At 47.7% G+C, this 17,645-nt stretch overlaps 2 protein-coding genes across 2 annotated transcripts; both read left to right on the forward strand.

The window, feature by feature from the left end:
- The first annotated feature begins 1,253 nt into the window (after window positions 1–1,253).
- LOC147333201 (anaphase-promoting complex subunit 2-like) lies at window positions 1,254–8,761 on the forward strand. Its single transcript, XM_086290207.1, has 14 exons — window positions 1,254–1,612; window positions 2,332–2,581; window positions 2,653–2,965; window positions 3,215–3,347; window positions 3,462–3,675; window positions 4,162–4,281; window positions 4,628–4,745; window positions 4,894–5,072; window positions 5,153–5,294; window positions 5,411–5,486; window positions 5,583–5,786; window positions 5,888–6,020; window positions 6,201–6,442; window positions 6,943–8,761. Exons 1-14 carry the CDS (start codon window positions 1,514–1,516, stop codon window positions 7,144–7,146), a joined length of 2,427 nt encoding a protein of 808 aa, XP_086146333.1. The 5' UTR covers window positions 1,254–1,513; the 3' UTR covers window positions 7,147–8,761.
- Window positions 8,762–9,544: 783 nt separating this feature from the next.
- Window positions 9,545–17,620, forward strand: LOC147333202 (anaphase-promoting complex subunit 2-like). Its single transcript, XM_086290209.1, has 14 exons — window positions 9,545–9,893; window positions 10,613–10,862; window positions 10,934–11,246; window positions 11,496–11,628; window positions 11,759–11,972; window positions 12,459–12,578; window positions 12,931–13,048; window positions 13,197–13,375; window positions 13,456–13,597; window positions 13,714–13,789; window positions 13,886–14,089; window positions 14,191–14,323; window positions 14,504–14,745; window positions 15,246–17,620. Exons 1-14 carry the CDS (start codon window positions 9,753–9,755, stop codon window positions 15,453–15,455), a joined length of 2,475 nt encoding a protein of 824 aa, XP_086146335.1. The 5' UTR covers window positions 9,545–9,752; the 3' UTR covers window positions 15,456–17,620.
- Window positions 17,621–17,645: the final 25 nt, after the last annotated feature.

Here is a 17,645-nt window from a genome sequence, read left to right on the forward strand (position 1 = left end):
GGTGGTGGGAGACAGAAGGACTCTGGCCAAAATAACATCTCTGATGGACAGAGTCTCCCACCCCATGCATGTAGATGTTGCTGCAGAGCTACTTCAGTGACAGACTGCTGCATCCTCGATGCATGAAGGAGCGTTTCTGCAGGTCCTTCCTCCCTGCAGCTGTCAGACTGTACAATCAGAACTGCTCCCAACAAACACAGATGTTTACATCAGCGCTGTAACTGCAGTATTTTATCAACTGACTCACTCTACAACCTGGGTTTGCCTCTTACCTGTATTTTATTTTATTTTATTTTATTTTATTTAATAATGGTACAATACTCTGTTTTTGGTAACCATTGTCCTCAATGTAAATATGTAAAACTTGTGTATGTTTCTGTTCTGTGTCTTGTGTACTGTTTCTTTGTATATGTGTCTTTTTTGCTGCTGTTACACCCAAATTTCCCCTTGTGGGACAATTAAAGGATTATTCTATGTCTTCTTCTTCTTATGTCAGCGTGTTATGAGATGAGATGAGATGAGATGAGATGAGATGAGATGAGATGAGATGAGACTTTATTGATCCCACTGTGTGGAAATTTTTGCATTACGTCAGCTCAGGGACAGAAAGCAGAAGGATAATACAAAAAATACAAATAAAATACAAACAAATATAAAATAAGTAAGATATTAAACTATATACAACGGTAGCATAGACAGTATGTGACTGTGGATATAGCTGTAGAAATATGCAAGACATAAACTATAAACTACATAGTTATAACATAATTTTTCCATGTAAGTAATAGTTATCTATAAGAATAGACGTGTACACGCACACTCACATGCAATATGAGTGTGCATCTAAATGTACAGCATCTAAATATACATATACATACACATATTCCTGCAAACGTCCACACACATAGAATGTGCATTATGCATGAAGTGACCGTGGATGTCCACAATGTCCAGTGACTTATGACACTGTGAGGAAAAATGTTAAAGTATTCACATTTTTTTCTTTCTCCATAAAAAAAAGTTGATTTTGTTTTTCTCTAAATTCTTTGATCATTTCTGGATATGAACAACCGAGTACAGAGCCATTTTAAAACGTTATAGCGGCAATTTTGTTCCTCATGACAAGTTCGCCATTGTTATGACAAACACCAGCCCACAGAGACACTTCCTGTGAACTTCAAAATAAAATCTGCGAGGATTTACAATGCGCACTGTCTGACAGTAGAGGGCAGCATATGACTCCTTGGCGTCAAAATCACGAAAAGAAGAAGAAGATCGTGATCACGAAGAAGAAGTAAACCCGCGATACTGAAGAACATTTAGTTCAGAGTAATAACAGAAACTGGGGCTGATTTCAAGCAATATTATTCTTAGACATGAGTAATACCCACCGGAAACATGGAGCGTGTTTGTAGATGTTCTGGAGCGACGTTATAACCGGATAGAACCTCCACAGTTTAAATGTGGGACACCGAGAAGCTGCTTCGCGGTTTGTGAGGAAAAGTGTGAGAAAATGGAGGAAAGTGCGATGGAACCGGACTCAGTGGAGATGTCTGGATCCGGACCGAATCCCGGGGTCGCTGAATCCTGGGAAACCGTCACTGCGGCGCTGGTGAGTGGCTTCCCACTCTGGACACCTGCAGCTATGTGACTGTAGCATAACGAGCAACCGAACTCCATTAAAAAATCTCTCGATTTAACGTTTTGTTGGTCGTAGATGTGGTTTGTTAGCAATTTGAGAGGTTTTCAGATGTCACATTAATCAGGAGAAGTTTTCGGTTAAATTCGGCTTGTATGTATCGATGTCTTCTTAATGGTCCTAATCTGTGTTGTTTCCTCTGTCTGCTTCCTACTGAGTTCATTATTGGTTATCAATCCTCATAAATGTAAAGTAAACTGTGACGTGACGTCCATAAACAGCCAAACTTACAAGTTACAAAACAGAGGTGAAACAAGTGTGTGAAAAAACGAACTTTCACAGTTAGAGAAAGACCACAAAGCTACACAAATTCAACTGTAAGAAATGTAAAATGAACACAGGTTAATAAAGCAAGTGCAAAGACTCAAAAGGAGCGCACGGAGACTCGGAGCAAGATGCAGATCAGGTCAAAAAGAAGCAAAACAACCACAAGGGTTAGTGGAATTGAACCAAAAACACAAGCTGAGACACAAACTCGTCTCCTCCAGTCTCGTGGTTTTGCTCCTCTGTACGAGGGTCATCGGTCAGTCTAAGAAATCCAAACTGAAACTGGCTGTGAAGAAACCCTGTCAGCCAGCACCAGCACGTGTGCATCCTGTGTTTGTGTAACGCTGTGTTTTGGTTGCGTTCAGGTGTCTCCGGGTAGCTCGGTGTCAGAGCAGAGCCTCTCAGACTCGCTGGCCCTGCTGAACGATCAGGGTCTGGGCCGGCTGCTGGGCAGCTGGCTGCTGGAGACGCTGCAGATGCGTCTGTCTGCCTGCGTGGTTCCCGAGTTCTGGTCTGCCCTGAAGCAGCCGGAGAACGAGATGGAGGAGAAGGACAGGGTCTGGGTTCTGCTTACGGCCTTCAGGACTCTGCTGGACAGGCTCGAACCTTTTCTGGGTGAGTGGACCATCAGAGAGTTGATGGGTTTTCTCTGTGCGCAGCATTCAAACTTCTCCTCCTCCTTACAGCTGGTTTGGAGAAGCTGGGGGCGTGGCAGGATGAGGGCCGTGGAGGTCTGTGTGGCCCAGGATCCAAAGCCCTCATGGAGCGAGCCTTCACCACCATCAGGGCCCTCCTCCTCTTCTCCCCGGCTCCCGTCCTCCAGGAGCGAGTGCTGGAGTTTTACAGCCGGACCTTCTCTGTCTACATGAACCGGGAGGGCAGCGGTGAGGACGCCACCGAGGCTCCCGGTGGCGGGGCCTGCCGGGGCTGCTGGGTCCCCGTGCAGCAGTGCTGGTGTCAGCAGGCCCTGGAACACCTGCAGGAGCTCAGCCACATCCTGTGAGTCAGGCTTTTAATTTGAAATAATTGACGTAACGAGGCAGGAAGTTGGCATTATTTCCTTGAATTTTCAGAGTAAAAAAAAAAAAAAAAGTTGTGACTAAAATAAAATAATAATAATATAATATATAGCAAATATAAATCTTCGATCATTTCTAACAGTTGTATTTATGATGCTGAAGCGTGGCTCAGATCAGCTGTTTGTTCTCATGCAGTCTGAAACGCTGACGTCTGATTGGTTGTTTCCAGGTCGAAGCTGCAGCTGCTGGAGTGGGTGAGCTCCGAGGCCGTCACCACCATCCTCCACAAGCTCATCGAGATGCGGATGGAGCAGCTGTGCCGGGGCGAGTACGAGCGCTCCTTCCTGCTGGAGTTCCAGGAGGTGAAACATCTGCAGCATCTGTCCACGCTGAAACTCACTGCGGCCTGCTCCTCATTTACTGTGTGTGTGTGTGTGTGTGTGTGTGTGTGTGTGTGTGTGTGTGTGAGGGAGCAGTGGTTGGAGCTGGTGCTGGGCTGGCTGGCTAAAGTGTTTGCCAGTGAGGCGGACGGAGATGCCGCTTCACTCCCAGCGGCCCCCGGCGGTCTCGGCGTCCAGGTGGTCCCGGGCGGCGGCTCGGTGCTGAAGCAGTGGAGGTGCCACATGCATCAGTTCTTCTGCAGGATCTATGTCAACATGAGGATCGAGGAGCTCTTCAGCATCATCAGAGGTGGGAGTCTGCAGCAGGTTTACAGATGCACGCCAGGCTGAACTCTGACCTCTGAGCTGTGATTGGACGCTGACGCCTGCTGATTCTTTAAGTCTTTTCTTTGCCGCGGAGCTCTCGTTTCCTCTACGGCAGTGTTTCCTGTCATCGCCTAGAGCTCAGCTCGAGTCAGGACGACGGAGCGTTTCAGCTAGCCACCGCTATAGAACAGGGTGGTCAAACATAAGGCCTGTGGGACAGAATCGCCCCAGGAAAGAATCCACTCTGGCCCACTGAAAGGATTCGAAAACAATAAAGAAGGGCATGAAGTTTGTAGAAAGAGCTCCCCGACAAAGTAATAAAGTAGTAGATAAACATTTAAAACACAGAAAAACGTCATTTAATCAGTTTCTGTTTGTAACAGAGCCACAGTCAAAAAACAACAATAATAATTCTCTCTCTCTGTAAACCAGATTTCAAACTCTTCTTGGCTCTTGTGCTTCCTTTCAGATTTCCCAGAATCCAAAGCTGCTATTGAGGATCTGAAGTTCTGCCTGGAGAGAACCAATCAGAGACAGCAGCTCCTCACCTCGCTCAAATCCGCCTTCGAAAGCCGCCTACTGCACCCGGGTCGGTTTCTGTTGGGGTTTATTTTTGTGACCTGATGAGTCGCGGTGGCAGATTTTTTTAAGTTAATTCAATGTTTAAAGTCAGGATTAGAGAAGAAAACAACAATGAGATGAAGGTGGAGGAGGAAAAGAGCCCAGAGGAGGTTCAGTGAGGTGGTGAAGGAGGAGGTGGAGGCGGACCATAGAGCTGATGCAGCTGTTTAAAAACAGCATTTGTTGATTTGCTTATTTTGAAGCTGTTTTTCAGCTCGTCGTGCACACGTGTGATTTCTCAGGTCATCCTCATCATCGTGTAGGGAAGCTGGTCTCTATGGTAACGTCTGTGAAACTGACTGATCTGTCTGCAGGCGTTCACACGTCAGACATCCTCACTGTTTACATCTCGGCCATCAAAGCGCTCCGAGAGCTCGACCCGTCCATGGTCATCCTGCAGGTCGTCTCCCAGCCGATCCGCAAGTACCTCAGGTGAGTCCACGCAGGCGCCGGCGGGATTCGCTTTCAGTCCTGCTCTGATCTTTTGGCTCTGATCGTGCACTTTTTTGTGAGTAAAGTTCTACATGAGTTTAACATTTGACGTCCTAGCAGAGGATCAAACGTCCGTGTTGTGTTTCAGGACCCGGGAGGACACGGTGAGGCAGATCGTAGCCGGTCTGACCGGAGATGCAGAGGGCTGCACCGACCTCGCCTCCGAGCTGTCCCGAGGAGACCCGGTGACTCTGGAGATGCAGGACAGCGACGAAGAAGGCAACGACCCCGAGGACTGGACTCCAGACCCGACCGACGCCATGCCCGGTCAGTGAACGCACCGCGCTGAGCGCAGAGAAGGAGACCGCAGCTGAAGAGAAAGATCTTACTCGTGTGTTTGTTCTCAGATAAAATGGGCTCGAAGCGCCGCTCGTCCGACATCATCAGCCTGCTGGTCAGCATCTACGGCAGTAAGGAGATCTTCATAGACGAGTACAGAGGCGTGCTCGCCGACAGGCTGCTGCAGCAGCTCAACTACAACACGGCCAGGTACGACCGCAGCAGCGCCCAGCTTAAAGCTGAGAGAAAGTGTTGGTACTTTGAACATGTCGGGTCACTGATAGCAAAGTAAACGCTCACGCCCGTCCTGTTTTCTGCGTCTTCAGGGAGATTCGTAACGTGGAGCTGCTGAAGCTGCGGTTCGGCGAGTCTCACATGCATTACTGCGAGGTCATGTTGAAGGTAAACATCTGGAATATGGATCGTTAACCAGATATTTTAGGACATTCCCTGAAAGGATGAATTTCTGAGAACGTTGTGATTACCCGATGGATGCAGGACATGGCGGATTCTCGCAGGATCAACAGCAACATCCGCGAGGAGGAGTCAAAGCTGAGCGAGGAGGAGCAGCCGCCGCTGCCCCTGTCGGCCATCATCCTCTCATCTGAGTTCTGGCCCGCGCTGAAGGAGGAGAAGCTGGAGCTCCCTCCTGTCGTCTGCCAGGCCATGGAGGCCTACACCCACCGCTACGAGAAGCTGAAGGTGGAGTTGACCCACTGTGGCGTCTCTGGTTTGGTTTGCAGTAGAAACCAAATGCACAGCTACGCTTTTACCTGCTGAGTCGAGTCCCGTTTGTGTTTCAGGCCATGAGGACGCTGAGCTGGAAGCCTCACCTGGGCTCGGTCACTCTGGACGTGGAGCTGGAGGACCGAGTCCTCACCAACCTCACGGTCTCACCCATCCAGGCTGCCACCATCATGTACTTCCAAGAGAAAAGTAAGGACTTTCATTTCAGAGCGCTTTCATGCTGTGAAATGTAATTCTGCGATGACCCCTGATGTTTTCCTGACATGGCGATGTCATGGTTGTAAACTATCGGCTCTGACATCGCTCGTTACGCTGCGTGGAGTCGAGGGAGATGCAGTTTGATCGTCGTGTACCTGCTCGTCCTCTCAGGTTCTTGGACGTTGGAGGAGCTGAGTGCGAAGCTGGGCGCCCCGAAGGAGCTGGTGCACAGGAAGCTGGCTCTGTGGCAGCAGCAGGGCGTGCTGAGGGAGGAGGCGGGCGGCCACTTCTACGTGGTGGAGAAGGGTTCGTCGAAAGAGAAGCTGGACAGAGGCGTGATGCTGATCGACAGCGACGAGGAGAGGGACTCCAACACCGCCACACAGTCCGAGCAGAGGGAGGAGAAGCTGCAGGTACGCACTTCATTCATCCTGCTGTCTCAGGGTTATTTACTTAGTTACTTTAAGTATTTGAAACCTGGCACCTGATGATGTGCCGCTTCTTTTCAGTCGTGTTATAAAAATCACTTAATAATGAATGACAGTGGGTGTTTTAGGATCACATGCTCCATAAATCACGAGCTTATTGTTGTGAACGACTTGGTGCACCCGCATGATCCCAGGAGGGTAACTCACCCCTGGTTGGGTCTCCTAAGGAGGTCTTTCATGGGAGAGCGCCTGAGAGCCGGGATCTTAGCCATTGAGGCACAGCTGTGGACAGCCCACCTCTTGTGGGAGGGGCCGTAGGGGTTCAGTGCTTTGTGAATCGCGTGGTGTATGTCTTCAGCTGTCTGGAACGTCACCGCTCTGCTGGGGAAGCAGCTCAAACGAGCGCTTCAGCCTGAAAAGTATCAGCTAGTTCTAGTTAGGTCTTAAACTCTCACAGTAAGCACACTGGGCCTCTGTCTCTGCAGCTGTTCTGGGTCTACGTCCAGGCCATGCTCACCAACCTGGACACCATGACACTGGAACGCATACAGATGCGGATGTTCGTCGCTACGGGACCCGTCGTCACGGAGATGGACGTGAACGAGCTGGAGGCGTTCCTGCAGAGGAAGGTCAGGGACCATCAGCTCATAATGTCCGGCAACGTCTACAGGCTGCCCAAATCCAACTGATGACTGTGCTGCGTTCAAGTGCGTCGGAATATGTGGAAGATTCCAGCGTTTGTTTTGCTCTGAGGGATTTTTACTAAAAGGGCTCATGGAGTAAATATGGAACAATTCTAACTTAAATTTCCTGGATTTTTCCATATGATGTGAAAGCAGCATGGATTTAAATAAAAAAAGGAAAAGCAGTGTTTGTTTTTTCAAAATAAAAGCACTTCCACTCCTTTAAGCATCAGTACGGACAGATTTGATGCTGCACCTGGAGATAACTGTAAAGGTGTTTGGTGAACGCCGATGTGTAAAACTGGTTAATAAACAGAATCATTTCAAAACCACTTTCATCTGTGCCTTTTTCTAACAGCTGCAGTTCTTCCCAAAGTATAGAGCAAACATTTCAGCCTCTCCTGGTTCTCTCTGTGAGATGAAAACCACGGGCGGAAGGGCCTGCAGCTGCAACAGTGGGAACACACTCTTTGACAACAAAGAAACACCAACAGCTGCAGTTCCTCTAATGTCCAGCAGAGACTCCAGGAGCGAGTCAGTCCCCATGTTAAAGCTTTACAGCAGTAATAAAAGTGTCTGACACAAACTGATCTCTGTAGAGAATTTCCCCTTCATAATCGATTGTCCCAAAAATCAGAACAGAATTGGGGAAAAGGGCTTTTAAACACGCTGCCCCGGCTTCCTGGAACAATCTGCAGAAGGAACTGAAATGATCTGACTTGGTTACCTTGGGAGAGTTTAAGTCTGTCTCAAAGGAACGAGAGAACAGCTCTTTGACTCAGTGTGATTGTTTTTAAATGTACTCTTAATTTGATCTGTTATTGTATATTTTCCACATGGTATGGGGATATTGTATTGGTTGTAAATGTTATAGTGCTGTGTGTATTTGATGATGCCAGGTCTCTGTTGGAAATGATTTTTTTTACCTGGGTAAATAAAGGACTAATAAAAAATAACACCTGTACAGGGGACGATGTTTTTATAACTCACCTGTTTAAAGTTTGCATTGTTAGGGGCGTGGCACAGGTGACTGTCTGCTCCGCCTCACCTGAGCTGGACCTCTGAGCCGTGTTTGTACTGTTGGAGCCTTTTGGGGCATTTTAAAGACCTTCTATGACTCTGTGGTGGCATCCGCCAGCTCTGTTCTGGGATGCACCCTGGACCCAGTGCAGGTGGTGGGAGACAGAAGGACTCTGGCCAAAATAACATCTCTGATGGACAGAGTCTCCCACCCCATGCATGTAGATGTTGCTGCAGAGCTACTTCAGTGACAGACTGCTGCATCCTCGATGCATGAAGGAGCGTTTCTGCAGGTCCTTCCTCCCTGCAGCTGTCAGACTGTACAATCAGAACTGCTCCCAACAAACACAGATGTTTACATCAGCGCTGTAACTGCAGTATTTTATCAACTGATTCACTCTACAACCTGGGTTTGCCTCTTACCTGTATTTTATTTTATTTTATTTTATTTAATAATGGTACAATACTCTGTTTTTGGTAACCATTGTCCTCAATGTAAATATGTAAAACTTGTGTATGTTTCTGTTCTGTGTCTTGTGTACTGTTTCTTTGTATATGTGTCTTTTTTGCTGCTGTTACACCCAAATTTCCCCTTGTGGGACAATTAAAGGATTATTCTATGTCTTCTTCTTCTTATGTCAGCGTGTGATGAGATGAGATGAGATGAGATGAGATGAGATGAGACTTTATTGATCCCACTGTGTGGAAATTTTTGCATTACGTCAGCTCAGGGACAGAAAGCAGAAGGATAATACAAAAAATACAAATAAAATACAAACAAATATAAAATAAGTAAGATATTAAACTATATACAACGGTAGCATAGACAGTATGTGACTGTGGATATAGCTGTAGAAATATGCAAGACATAAACTATAAACTACATAGTTATAACATAATTTTTCCATGTAAGTAATAGTTATCTATAAGAATAGACGTGTACACGCACACTCACATGCAATATGAGTGTGCATCTAAATGTACAGCATCTAAATATACATATACATACACATATTCCTGCAAACGTCCACACACATAGAATGTGCATTATGCATGAAGTGACCGTGGATGTCCACAATGTCCAGTGACTTATGACACTGTGAGGAAAAATGTTAAAGTATTCACATTTTTTTCTTTCTCCATAAAAAAAAGTTGATTTTGTTTTTCTCTAAATTCTTTGATCATTTCTGGATATGAACAACCGAGTACAGAGCCATTTTAAAACGTTATAGCGGCAATTTTGTTCCTCATGACAAGTTCGCCATTGTTATGACAAACACCAGCCCACAGAGACACTTCCTGTGAACTTCAAAATAAAATCTGCGAGGATTTACAATGCGCACTGTCTGACAGTAGAGGGCAGCATATGACTCCTTGGCGTCAAAATCACGAAAAGAAGAAGAAGATCGTGATCACGAAGAAGAAGTAAACCCGCGATACTGAAGAACATTTAGTTCAGAGTAATAACAGAAACTGGGGCTGATTTCAAGCAATATTATTCTTAGACATGAGTAATACCCACCGGAAACATGGAGCGTGTTTGTAGATGTTCTGGAGCGACGTTATAACCGGATAGAACCTCCACAGTTTAAATGTGGGACACCGAGAAGCTGCTTCGCGGTTTGTGTGAGAAAATGGAGGAAAGTGCGATGGAACCGGACTCAGTGGAGATGTCTGGATCCGGACCGAATCCCGGGGTCGCTGAATCCTGGGAAACCGTCACTGCGGCGCTGGTGAGTGGCTTCCCACTCTGGACACCTGCAGCTATGTGACTGTAGCATAACGAGCAACCGAACTCCATTAAAAAATCTCTCGATTTAACGTTTTGTTGGTCGTAGATGTGGTTTGTTAGCAATTTGAGAGGTTTTCAGATGTCACATTAATCAGGAGAAGTTTTCGGTTAAATTCGGCTTGTATGTATCGATGTCTTCTTAATGGTCCTAATCTGTGTTGTTTCCTCTGTCTGCTTCCTACTGAGTTCATTATTGGTTATCAATCCTCATAAATGTAAAGTAAACTGTGACGTGACGTCCATAAACAGCCAAACTTACAAGTTACAAAACAGAGGTGAAACAAGTGTGTGAAAAAACGAACTTTCACAGTTAGAGAAAGACCACAAAGCTACACAAATTCAACTGTAAGAAATGTAAAATGAACACAGGTTAATAAAGCAAGTGCAAAGACTCAAAAGGAGCGCACGGAGACTCGGAGCAAGATGCAGATCAGGTCAAAAAGAAGCAAAACAACCACAAGGGTTAGTGGAATTGAACCAAAAACACAAGCTGAGACACAAACTCGTCTCCTCCAGTCTCGTGGTTTTGCTCCTCTGTACGAGGGTCATCGGTCAGTCTAAGAAATCCAAACTGAAACTGGCTGTGAAGAAACCCTGTCAGCCAGCACCAGCACGTGTGCATCCTGTGTTTGTGTAACGCTGTGTTTTGGTTGTGTTCAGGTGTCTCCGGGTAGCTCGGTGTCAGAGCAGAGCCTCTCAGACTCGCTGGCCCTGCTGAACGATCAGGGTCTGGGCCGGCTGCTGGGCAGCTGGCTGCTGGAGACGCTGCAGATGCGTCTGTCTGCCTGCGTGGTTCCCGAGTTCTGGTCTGCCCTGAAGCAGCCGGAGAACGAGATGGAGGAGAAGGACAGGGTCTGGGTTCTGCTTACGGCCTTCAGGACTCTGCTGGACAGGCTCGAACCTTTTCTGGGTGAGTGGACCATCAGAGAGTTGATGGGTTTTCTCTGTGCGCAGCATTCAAACTTCTCCTCCTCCTTACAGCTGGTTTGGAGAAGCTGGGGGCGTGGCAGGATGAGGGCCGTGGAGGTCTGTGTGGCCCAGGATCCAAAGCCCTCATGGAGCGAGCCTTCACCACCATCAGGGCCCTCCTCCTCTTCTCCCCGGCTCCCGTCCTCCAGGAGCGAGTGCTGGAGTTTTACAGCCGGACCTTCTCTGTCTACATGAACCGGGAGGGCAGCGGTGAGGACGCCACCGAGGCTCCCGGTGGCGGGGCCTGCCGGGGCTGCTGGGTCCCCGTGCAGCAGTGCTGGTGTCAGCAGGCCCTGGAACACCTGCAGGAGCTCAGCCACATCCTGTGAGTCAGGCTTTTAATTTGAAATAATTGACGTAACGAGGCAGGAAGTTGGCATTATTTCCTTGAATTTTCAGAGTAAAAAAAAAAAATAAAGTTGTGACTAAAATAAAATAATAATAATATAATATATAGCAAATATAAATCTTCGATCATTTCTAACAGTTGTATTTATGATGCTGAAGCGTGGCTCAGATCAGCTGTTTGTTCTCATGCAGTCTGAAACGCTGACGTCTGATTGGTTGTTTCCAGGTCGAAGCTGCAGCTGCTGGAGTGGGTGAGCTCCGAGGCCGTCACCACCATCCTCCACAAGCTCATCGAGATGCGGATGGAGCAGCTGTGCCGGGGCGAGTACGAGCGCTCCTTCCTGCTGGAGTTCCAGGAGGTGAAACATGTGCAGCATCTGTCCACGCTGAAACTCACTGCGGCCTGCTCCTCATTTACTGTGTGTGTGTGTGTGTGTGTGTGTGTGTGTGTGTGTGTGTGTGTGTGTGTGTGTGTGTGTGTGTGAGCAGTGGTTGGAGCTGGTGCTGGGCTGGCTGGCTAAAGTGTTTGCCAGTGAGGCGGACGGAGATGCCGCTTCACTCCCAGCGGCCCCCGGCGGTCTCGGCGTCCAGGTGGTCCCGGGCGGCGGCTCGGTGCTGAAGCAGTGGAGGTGCCACATGCATCAGTTCTTCTGCAGGATCTATGTCAACATGAGGATCGAGGAGCTCTTCAGCATCATCAGAGGTGGGAGTCTGCAGCAGGTTTACAGATCCACGCCAGGCTGAACTCTGACCTCTGAGCTGTGATTGGACGCTGACGCCTGCTGATTCTTTAAGTCTTTTCTTTGCCGCGGAGCTCTCGTTTCCTCTACGGCAGTGTTTCCTGTCATCGCCTAGAGCTCAGCTCGAGTCAGGACGACGGAGCGTTTCAGCTAGCCACCGCTATAGAACAGGGTGGTCAAACATAAGGCCTGTGGGACAGAATCGCCCCAGGAAAGAATCCACTCTGGCCCACTGAAAGGATTCGAAAACAATAAAGAAGGGCATGAAGTTTGTAGAAAGAGCTCCCCGACAAAGTAATAAAGTAGTAGATAAACATTTAAAACACAGAAAAACGTCATTTAATCAGTTTCTGTTTGTAACAGAGCCACAGTCAAAAAACAACAATAATAATTCTCTCTCTCTGTAAACCAGATTTCAAACTCTTCTTGGCTCTTGTGCTTCCTTTCAGATTTCCCAGAATCCAAAGCTGCTATTGAGGATCTGAAGTTCTGCCTGGAGAGAACCAATCAGAGACAGCAGCTCCTCACCTCGCTCAAATCCGCCTTCGAAAGCCGCCTACTGCACCCGGGTCGGTTTCTGTTGGGGTTTATTTTTGTGACCTGATGAGTCGCGGTGGCAGATTTTTTTAAGTTAAACGCGATTCAATGTTTAAAGTCAGGATTAGAGAAGAAAACAACAATGAGATGAAGGTGGAGGAGGAAAAGAGCCCAGAGGAGGTTCAGTGAGGTGGTGAAGGAGGAGGTGGAGGCGGACCATAGAGCTGATGCAGCTGTTTAAAAACAGCATTTGTTGATTTGCTTATTTTGAAGCTGTTTTTCAGCTCGTCGTGCACACGTGTGATTTCTCAGGTCATCCTCATCATCGTGTAGGGAAGCTGGTCTCTATGGTAACGTCTGTGAAACTGACTGATCTGTCTGCAGGCGTTCACACGTCAGACATCCTCACTGTTTACATCTCGGCCATCAAAGCGCTCCGAGAGCTCGACCCGTCCATGGTCATCCTGCAGGTCGTCTCCCAGCCGATCCGCAAGTACCTCAGGTGAGTCCACGCAGGCGCCGGCGGGATTCGCTTTCAGTCCTGCTCTGATCTTTTGGCTCTGATCGTGCACTTTTTTGTGAGTAAAGTTCTACATGAGTTTAACATTTGACGTCCTAGCAGAGGATCAAACGTCCGTGTTGTGTTTCAGGACCCGGGAGGACACGGTGAGGCAGATCGTAGCCGGTCTGACCGGAGATGCAGAGGGCTGCACCGACCTCGCCTCCGAGCTGTCCCGAGGAGACCCGGTGACTCTGGAGATGCAGGACAGCGACGAAGAAGGCAACGACCCCGAGGACTGGACTCCAGACCCGACCGACGCCATGCCCGGTCAGTGAACGCACCGCGCTGAGCGCAGAGAAGGAGACCGCAGCTGAAGAGAAAGATCTTACTCGTGTGTTTGTTCTCAGATAAAATGGGCTCGAAGCGCCGCTCGTCCGACATCATCAGCCTGCTGGTCAGCATCTACGGCAGTAAGGAGATCTTCATAGACGAGTACAGAGGCGTGCTCGCCGACAGGCTGCTGCAGCAGCTCAACTACAACACGGCCAGGTACGACCGCACCAGCGCCCAGCTTAAAGCTGAGAGAAAGTGTTGGTACTTTGAACATGTCGGGTCACTGATAGCAAAGTAAACGCTCACGCCCGTCCTGTTTTCTGCGTCTTCAGGGAGATTCGTAACGTGGAGCTGCTGAAGCTGCGGTTCGGCGAGTCTCACATGCATTACTGCGAGGTCATGTTGAAGGTAAACATCTGGAATATGGATCGTTAACCAGATATTTTAGGACATTCCCTGAAAGGATGAATTTCTGAGAACGTTGTGATTACCCGATGGATGCAGGACATGGCGGATTCTCGCAGGATCAACAGCAACATCCGCGAGGAGGAGTCAAAGCTGAGCGAGGAGGAGCAGCCGCCGCTGCCCCTGTCGGCCATCATCCTCTCATCTGAGTTCTGGCCCGCGCTGAAGGAGGAGAAGCTGGAGCTCCCTCCTGTCGTCTGCCAGGCCATGGAGGCCTACACCCACCGCTACGAGAAGCTGAAGGTGGAGTTGACCCACTGTGGCGTCTCTGGTTTGGTTTGCAGTAGAAACCAAATGCACAGCTACGCTTTTACCTGCTGAGTCGAGTCCCGTTTGTGTTTCAGGCCATGAGGACGCTGAGCTGGAAGCCTCACCTGGGCTCGGTCACTCTGGACGTGGAGCTGGAGGACCGAGTCCTCACCAACCTCACGGTCTCACCCATCCAGGCTGCCACCATCATGTACTTCCAAGAGAAAAGTAAGGACTTTCATTTCAGAGCGCTTTCATGCTGTGAAATGTAATTCTGCGATGACCCCTGATGTTTTCCTGACATGGCGATGTCATGGTTGTAAACTATCGGCTCTGACATCGCTCGTTACGCTGCGTGGAGTCGAGGGAGATGCAGTTTGATCGTCGTGTACCTGCTCGTCCTCTCAGGTTCTTGGACGTTGGAGGAGCTGAGTGCGAAGCTGGGCGCCCCGAAGGAGCTGGTGCACAGGAAGCTGGCTCTGTGGCAGCAGCAGGGCGTGCTGAGGGAGGAGGCGGGCGGCCACTTCTACGTGGTGGAGAAGGGTTCGTCGAAAGAGAAGCTGGACAGAGGCGTGATGCTGATCGACAGCGACGAGGAGAGGGACTCCAACACCGCCACACAGTCCGAGCAGAGGGAGGAGAAGCTGCAGGTACGCACTTCATTCATCCTGCTGTCTCAGGGTTATTTACTTAGTTACTTTAAGTATTTGAAACCTGGCACCTGATGATGTGCCGCTTCTTTTCAGTCGTGTTATAAAAATCACTTAATAATGAATGACAGTGGGTGTTTTAGGATCACATGCTCCATAAATCACGAGCTTATTGTTGTGAACGACTTGGTGCACCCGCATGATCCCAGGAGGGTAACTCACCCCTGGTTGGGTCTCCTAAGGAGGTCTTTCATGGGAGAGCGCCTGAGAGCCGGGATCTTAGCCATTGAGGCACAGCTGTGGACAGCCCACCTCTCTTGGGAGGGGCCGTAGGGGTTCAGTGCTTTGTGAATCGCGTGGTGTATGTCTTCAGCTGTCTGGAACGTCACCGCTCTGCTGGGGAAGCAGCTCAAACGAGCGCTTCAGCCTGAAAAGTATCAGCTAGTTCTAGTTAGGTCTTAAACTCTCACAGTAAGCACACTGGGCCTCTGTCTCTGCAGCTGTTCTGGGTCTACGTCCAGGCCATGCTCACCAACCTGGACACCATGACACTGGAACGCATACACACCATGCTGCGGATGTTCGTCGCTACGGGACCCGTCGTCACGGAGATGGACGTGAACGAGCTGGAGGCGTTCCTGCAGAGGAAGGTCAGGGACCATCAGCTCATAATGTCCGGCAACGTCTACAGGCTGCCCAAATCCAACTGATGACTGTGCTGCGTTCAAGTGCGTCGGAATATGTGGAAGATTCCAGCGTTTGTTTTGCTCTGAGGGATTTTTACTAAAAGGGCTCATGGAGTAAATATGGAACAATTCTAACTTAAATTTCCTGGATTTTTCCATATGATGTGAAAGCAGCATGGATTTAAATAAAAAAAGGAAAAGCAGTGTTTGTTTTTTCAAAATAAAAGCACTTCCACTCCTTTAAGCATCAGTACGGACAGATTTGATGCTGCACCTGGAGATAACTGTAAAGGTGTTTGGTGAACACCGATGTGTAAAACTGGTTAATAAACAGAATCATTTCAAAACCACTTTCATCTGTGCCTTTTTCTAACAGCTGCAGTTCTTCCCAAAGTATAGAGCAAACATTTCAGCCTCTCCTGGTTCTCTCTGTGAGATGAAAACCACGGGCGGAAGGGCCTGCAGCTGCAACAGTGGGAACACACTCTTTGACAACAAAGAAACACCAACAGCTGCAGTTCCTCTAATGTCCAGCAGAGACTCCAGGAGCGAGTCAGTCCCCATGTTAAAGCTTTACAGCAGTAATAAAAGTGTCTGACACAAACTGATCTCTGTAGAGAATTTCCCCTTCATAATCGATTGTCCCAAAAATCAGAACAGAATTGGGGAAAAGGGCTTTTAAACTAGGGGTGGGTTTTTATAATCGATTCATCGATTAAAATCGATTCTGGCTTGGATAACGTAAAATCGATTCATTAAAATCCTGAATCGATTTTTTAATATAAATTTATTTTGTCCGAAATGCCAGAATCTCTGGTGACATCTCACAAAATTTCAAGAACCACCAAACAGTAAATGAGAGCAGGTACAGGGATTCTGCACATAGACTTAAACACACAGCGCGACCCGCGGATCAGAATCAGTTAGATGTCGCCTTTCTCACAGTCGGGGCTGAAAGCCGACAGCTCGCTGATCCGGGTCGGCGCTTTGTGTTCACGCCCTTTATGCGCTGATTCTAAAGCTGTTAGTTTGATCTCTCTCCAAACAATATTGACCGAACCAGCAGCAAAAGAAGATCCAAACGCTTCACATAAACATCGTCATGAATTCACTCTTTTACTGTTTTGCTTCCATTGCGATGCGCAGCTCTCTCTCTCTCCCTCCCCCCCTCTCTCTCTCGAACAGTTTTGCTTTCTTCATTATTCGCTTGCTTGTTACGCACAAGTCTACTGTTGTTTACAGGCTGTCGGCCGCTGTTTTTTCCCCTTTTACATTCTTCCGAAAAGAAAACCTCATTTCTGCCGTTCAATACTGAACAAATTTAAACTTTTTAATATTATTCAAAATGCAAAATGCTTAGCCGTGTGTCTAATAAAACCGCTGTAACGTCAGAGGTAATGTTCATTAATTAATGGTTTTCTTTCGTTTTTGATGTACTGCAGAATATTTTTATAAAATCCCAGGCCAGGAAAATCACCTTCATGTTTTTCTGTGTTTTATCTTCAGCTACTTTGACACAAAGGCATCTGCTGTGATGCTCACACCTTGGATAAAGTCTTGCGAGTGTCAGCTTCCTTTTTATAGATACAAAAATATGTAAATGTTCTGATCTGAATTATACTTCTGACTGTCAAAATTTCCCAGATTTAAATCGAATCGAATCGAATTAAATCGAATCGTGGATCGAATCGATTTGGGACCTTGTGAATCGGAATTGAATCGATTCTAGAAATCAGTGACGATACCCAGCCCTATTTTAAACACGCTGCCCCGGCTTCCTGGAACAATCTGCAGAAGGAACTGAAATGATCTGACTTGGTTACCTTGGGAGAGTTTAAGTCTGTCTCAAAGGAACGAGAGAACAGCTCTTTGACTCAGTGTGATTGTTTTTAAATGTACTCTTAATTTGATCTGTTATTGTATATTTTCCACATGGTATGGGGATATTGTATTGGTTGTAAATGTTATAGTGCTGTGTGTATTTGATGATGCCAGGTCTCTGTTGGAAATGAGATTTTTTTTTACCTGGGTAAATAAAGGACTAATAAAAAATAACACCTGTACAGGGGACGATGTTTTTATAACTCACCTGTTTAAAGTTTGCATTGTTAGGGGCGTGGCACAGGTGACTGTCTGCTCCGCCTCACCTGAGCTGGACCTCTGAGCCGTGTTTGTACTGTTGGAGCCTTTTGGGGCATTTTAATGACATCACCT

Source organism: Aulonocara sp. 'chitande type north' Nkhata Bay, linkage group LG4 (genome assembly GCF_057382095.1).
Source record: "Aulonocara sp. 'chitande type north' Nkhata Bay isolate Kocher_YH1m ecotype deep benthic linkage group LG4, A_spYH_male_GT1.1, whole genome shotgun sequence".
NCBI lineage: Eukaryota > Metazoa > Chordata > Actinopteri > Cichliformes > Cichlidae > Aulonocara > Aulonocara sp. 'chitande type north' Nkhata Bay.